General features: G+C 44.9%; 1 protein-coding gene across 10 annotated transcripts in view; it reads left to right on the forward strand.

Moving 5' to 3' along the window:
* HELB (DNA helicase B) overlaps positions 1–5,190 on the forward strand; it is a 67,240-nt gene extending 62,050 nt beyond the window's left edge. For 7 of the 10 annotated variants that reach the window (XM_089308631.1, XM_002711317.6, XM_089308634.1 and 4 more), the window contains one exon: positions 4,243–4,912. In XM_089308631.1, the coding sequence (XP_089164757.1) occupies positions 4,243–4,347 (105 nt within the window). In that variant the 3' untranslated portion in view covers positions 4,348–4,912. Of the gene's footprint in view, positions 1–4,242 lie in introns of all 10 variants that reach the window. The other 3 variants (XR_016216868.1, XR_016216869.1, XM_089308632.1) reach the window with 2 other exon arrangements.
* Positions 5,191–6,000: the final 810 nt, after the last annotated feature.

Here is a 6,000-nt window from a genome sequence, read left to right on the forward strand (position 1 = left end):
TTTAAACCTTTTGTTCTTTCTTTTTTTATATATGTATTGTTTTTATTTATTTGAAAGGCAAAATTACAGAGAGGCAGAGGCAAAGGCAGAAAGAGAGAGAGAGATAACTTCCACCCACTGGTTCACTCCCCAAATGGCTGCATCTGCCAGGGCTGGGCCAGGCAGTAGCCAGGAGCTTCATCGGGGTCTCCAACATGGGTGCAAGGTGGGCCATCTTTCTCTGCTTTCCCAGGTGCATTAGAGGGAGCTGGAATGGAAGTGGAACATTCAGGACTCAAACTGGCACCTATATGAGATGCTGGTGCTGCAGGTGGCAGCTTTACAAGCTATGCCATAGTGCTGGTCCCCTTTTATTCCATTCTTTTTCTTGCCAAATTCAAGGGCCTTTTTTCGTGTCTTGCTCTTCTTGATGAACCCCTGATGTGTGACAGTTTTAAGTGCTGCTGCGGTGTCAGCGTTTCTTTCCCTGGGATTCAGTGTGACCCTCTCTAACACTTCCTGTCTCCCTCTGCCATCTCCCTTCCAACTCCTCACTCCTTTTCTCCTACATTCTCTCTGAGGATATTTCCCAAAGGCTTACTCCTTTTCTTTCTTGGAGATATGGCTCTCTTCTCATCGTTTCAGCCATCCCATTAGCACAGGTCCTTTTTTCAACTAAGTGTCAACTGTCTGTTACATTTCAGGTTCTGGGAATTCAGAGGTAAGTGACAGTTCTCACTCTTGCACTCATGATGGAGACAGAGTGCAAGTGATGTGGTGATTCTCTGTGTGCTCCTACACTGGAGAGGGGTCAGTTAACCAACTCCCCAATCTGTGACTTTTTCCCTAGGTATTGACTTTCTGGACTCATGGACCAACATCTTACTCTGTCTTATGATTTCCCCATTTAAGTCACCTTTCTCCTATTTACACAACCTAACATCTCAGAGTCATCTTAGACTGACCTTGCTTTCACTTTTTTTTTTTTTTTTTTTTTTTTTTTTTTGACAGGCAGAGTTAGACAGAGACAGGGAGAAAGGTCTTCCTTTTATTGCTTCACCCCCCAAATGGCTGCTACGGCCGGCCCGCTGTGGCGATCTGAAGCCAGGAGCCAGGTGCTTCTTCCTGGTCTCCCATGCGGGTGCAGGGCCCAAGCACTTGGGCCATCCTCCTCTGCACTCCCGGGCCACAGCAGAGAGCTGGACTGGAAGAGGGGCAACCGGGACAGAATCTGGCACCCCAACCAGGACTAGAACCCTGTGTGCTGGCACCGCAGGTGGAGGATTAGCCTAGTGAGCCGCGGCTTTCACTTTCCACCTCCAGTTAGTTGTTAGCTTTATTGCACAATGTCTCTCTCACAGATTGCTTCCATTCCATCTAGTCTGCCCAGTTTAGGTCCTTATATCATTGCAGACAGTTGATGACCTGGTTCCCTTCCTCTCTCTAGTCCCCATTCTCCTGATTTATAATTCATGTTGTTATGAGAGCACCCTTCCTTGGGTACTCAGTATATTCCTGTGTTCAAAAACCTTCAGTTGCTCCCTTGTGCCTACACATAAATTCTAGTGTGTTCAGCTTGGTATTTGAGACGTCTTAGTTTGATTCCAGCTTTCCCAACATCATTTCATCTCCCATGCTGCTTCTTTCTGTTTTAGTCAATCCAGTGTCTTCATTCACTAACATGATTCACATTTTCTTTCTTTTTTTTAAGATTTATTATTTATTTGAAAGAGAGAGAGAGAGAGAGAGGTCATCTATCCGTTGGTTCACTCCCCATTTGGCCACAACGGCCAGAGCTGCACTGATCCAACGTCAGGATCTTCTTCTGGGTCTCCCACACAGGTGCAGGGGCCCAAGAAATCAAGAGTGTGAGTGGGACAGAGGACCTTTCTTCCCCTCTGGTCAGAAGGGATTGATGCAGTCTATTTTAGTATCCCTCCTCCCATTGCGTCTCTTCCATTTCAAGTCCAGCTCAGTTTTTGTTTTGTGCAGGAAGTCTTCCCTTTCTCTGAACTCCTGTGGGAAGGCAGCATACCTTGCCTCTACTGCACAAGCAGGAACTATCTTGTTTAACTCTGTAAATAAAACCTCTTGAGGACAGTGTTGTATCATTGTTGATCTGCTGGAACAGCTGGCACTATTTCAAAAATAGTCATTAAAATACGAGTTATGAATATAAAGCAGTGGAGCTTTTAAAAAAATCAGACCTTCGGAGTATTTTTTTTTTTTTTTAATTTGACAGGTAGAGTTACAGACAGTGAGAGAGAGAGAGACAGAGAGAAAGGTCTTCCTTCCATTGGTTCACTCCCCAAATGGCCGCCACGGCAGGCACTGCACCGATCTGAAGCCAGGTGCCAGGTGCTTCTTCCTGGTCTCCCATGCGGGTGTAGGGGCCCAAACACTTGGGCCATCCTCCACTGCCCTCCCGGGCCACAGCAGAGAGCTGGACTGGAAGAGGAGCGACTGGGACTAGAACCCGGCTCCTATTTGGGATGCTGGAACCCCAGGCAGAGGATTAGCCAAGTGAGCCATGGTGCCGGCCCCCGGAGTTTTTTTTTTTTTTTTTTTTTTTTTTTAAGATTTATTTATTTATTTGAAAGGCAGAGGCACAGAGAGAGAGAGACAGAGAGATCTTCCATCCGCTGGTTCACTCCTCAAATGGCCGCAAAGGCTAGAGCTGGGCTGATTCAAAGCCAAGAGCCAGGAGATTCCTCCAGGTCTCCCACACAGATGCAGTGACCCAAGGACTTGGGTGATCTTCCCACTGCTTTCCCAGACCACAGCAGAGAGCTGGATCAGAAGTGAAGCAGCCAGGACTTGAACTGGCACCCGTATGGGATGCTGGCACTGCAGGAAGTGGCTTTACCCGCTATGCCACAGTGCCAGCCCCAGAGTATTGTTTTTTCAGGTCATGTTCAAAATCATGATTATTCTTGCACTGCCCCTATTGCTCTGAGGATTCCTTTTGAAATTGTTTTCAGAGACAATAAATGATCCTTTTGAATCTTTGTATGAGAAACAAACATTTACTGAGCCATATTTTGATTTTTAGAACTAATCCAGTCATTTGATTTCTGGTTTAATGAATTGGATGATCCAATTCGAGTAATACCATTTTGTGTCTAAAACGCAGATGGGATTATAAGTTATTTCAAAATGCATTTCCACCAGATGCTTGAAACTGGCTGTATGTGCATGCAGCAGACTTGCTAGGCTGAGTCTTTAGGCTCCAAAGGCTGTGGTAAACACAAGAGGCTTTGGTAGAAGCCCAGATGAGAAAGTGCTGATGTTAGCTGCCTATACCAGGCTGGGTTCTAGGATGGAAATACTTACATCCTCTGTCCTTGAATGGTTAGGGAGCCATTAGAAGGATCTCCAGGAGTTTGCTTGAGAGAGGGCTCAGGGTATGGTATGAAGCGTTGGCATCTGAAGGAACTACAAGAATGGCTTAGAGCACAGGGGCCAGATCAGAGCTGGGGCTGAGGACACAGGAGTAGTTGAGGAGGACAAAGGGTCTTCTGCAGGTACTGTGTTCTGTGTTGCAGAGGGTCATCTGCTTCACTCAGCATCTGATTTAAATGTTTGTCTTACCTAAAACATATCTTCACAGAAACATCTAGAGTAATATTTGACTAAATTGTGTTCTGTGGCTTTGGCCAAGTGGACACATAAGATTAACCATTATAATCCTCTAAAGTGAACAGAATTTAAACTGAAAGATGAGTTGAGTTTATTTTTCCCATTTCCTAATGGTGAAGAAACTTCATGATCATACTGGCCCATGGATTGGTACTTGGGAATCACTAATAGTATGAAAGGTAGGATGGTGGCATGGCAGGGTTTCTCTTACTGTATGCAGTGCATTTCCATGGGCAGACAACTGGGCATTCATACAGGGCTCTGTGCTTAAAGCCTCACTTACTCTATAGTTACCATCTTGAAATTCCTAATTTTTGGACAGAGGACACACAACAGAATTTTGTAGTGGGCCCTTTTTGTTCTTTTAGGGATTGTGGAGGCACTTACTCAGTTAATAGCTCATTCTGCATACTACGCCCATGGTTGGATGCTGGGAATACCATGGTGAGCAGAAGACGTAGTCCTACAAGGGGCTGACAGTCGCTGGCTCCGGTTCCTCAGCTCTTCCCGGGGTTGTGAAAAATGTGTTACTTCTTTAGAAGCAGTCAGCAGGAACAGAAGTACACAGGATAAACTGACTTCATGGTTAGATAATTAACTTTATTTTTATTTTGTCCCCAACAGGTGGATCAATCATCTCCACAAGTGTCTTCCAGACTTCAGAATTTGAAACTAAATAATTTAAACCCCAGGCAACTTTTCAAACCCAGAGATAATCAAGAAACATAATTTCTACTTCAGATTGCTCAAAATAATTTTCCATTCAAGACAAAAGTGAACATTATGATTTCAAAGTTTCAAGATAAAAGAGGATGCCTATGCTGGAGTTTTGTCTTAAGGCATTTGTATTAGATATTTTAAATGCATTTGATCAAAGAAAATCTTAATGATTTTAACATCTGTTATCATGAGACCTGACACAAGTTAGAGAAAGAGATGTCACTAGGCTAATCCTCCGCCTAGCGGCGCCGGCACACCGGGTTCTAGTCCCGGTCAGGGCGCCGGATTCTGTCCCGGTTGCCCCTCTTCCAGGCCAGCTCTCTGCTGTGGCCAGGGAGTACAGTGGAGGATGGCCCAGGTGCTTGGGCCCTGCACCCCATGGGAGACCAGGAGAAGCACCTGGCTCCTGCCTTTGGATCAGCGCAGCGCGCCGGCCGTACCGGCCATTGGAGGGTGAACCAACGGCAAAGGAAGACCTTTCTCTCTGTCTCTCTCTCTCACTGTCCACTCTGCCTGTCAAAAAAAAAAAAAAAAAAAAAAAAAAAAAAAAAAAAAAAGAGATGTTATAACTGTATTTTTTAAAGTATTGATTTTTTAGAGTTACTAATGCCTTTTAACTTCAGTGATCACTGTAGGTTGTCTTTGCCAGTGAGTGGAAGCAAGGACAAAGATGAACTGTAATTGCCTCTGTTGACAGTGTTGGGGCACCTTCCAGTACATATGTAAAGTAGTCATTTTACAAGGCTGCCACTCAAGTCCATCACTGCTGCCCAGGCCCAGCACTCCCGGGGCTTCATCTCTGAAAATGCACTCTGAATTGAGTTGTTTTCAATATATCCCACTTTGAGAAGATTTCTCTAGGAGTGATTTGATTTTTAAATTTGTATTTATTGTTAATTGGTGTTATGGCTTGAATGTGTCTCCCAGAGTTCACAGGTTGAAAACTTAATCCCCATTACAGTCCTGTTGGGTGGTGGGGCCTAACAGGAGATAAATTAGGTCACGAGGGCTTTGCTCTCAAGAGAGGGTTAACGCTGTTATTGCACAATTAGGGTGGTTATTGTGGAGTCGGTTCCTGACAGAGACAAGCAGCTTTGGCGCCTCTTGCCAACTCACAAACCTTGAACCTTCCCCTTTCTGCCATGTGATGAAGCAGCAAGAAGGCCCTTGTCAGTGTCAGCACCCTGACACTGGACTTCCAGCCTCCAGAAGTCTGAGACACAAATTTATTTTCTTTTAATTTACCTAGAATGTGATAATCCATTATGACAACACAACAAATGAGAAAAATTTAGAGGAGTGAGCATTGGGATGCAGTGAGTTAAGACACCATTTGGGATACCCACATGCCATCTAGTAGTGCCTAGTTCAAGTCCAACCCAACTTCCTGCTGTGGTGCCTGTAAGGCAGTAGGTCATGGCCCATGTCCTCAGGTTCCTGTCCCTTCCATGGAAGACCTGGATGGAGTTCTTGACTCCTGGCTTCCGCCTGGCCCAGCCCTGGCTGTAACAGCCATTTGGGATGTAAACTCTGAGATGGAATCTCTTGGTGTGTGTGTCTGTCTCTCTGTCTCTCTCTTTCACTCTGCCTTTTGAATAAATAAATACATATTTTAAAAAGAAACAGAAAAAATGGACCTGTTACCCTAGTGTTTTATAATAG

This window comes from Oryctolagus cuniculus, chromosome 11 (genome assembly GCF_051225735.1).
Source record: "Oryctolagus cuniculus isolate XC-2025 breed Fujian yellow rabbit chromosome 11, ASM5122573v1, whole genome shotgun sequence".
Classification (NCBI taxonomy): Eukaryota; Metazoa; Chordata; class Mammalia; order Lagomorpha; family Leporidae; genus Oryctolagus; species Oryctolagus cuniculus.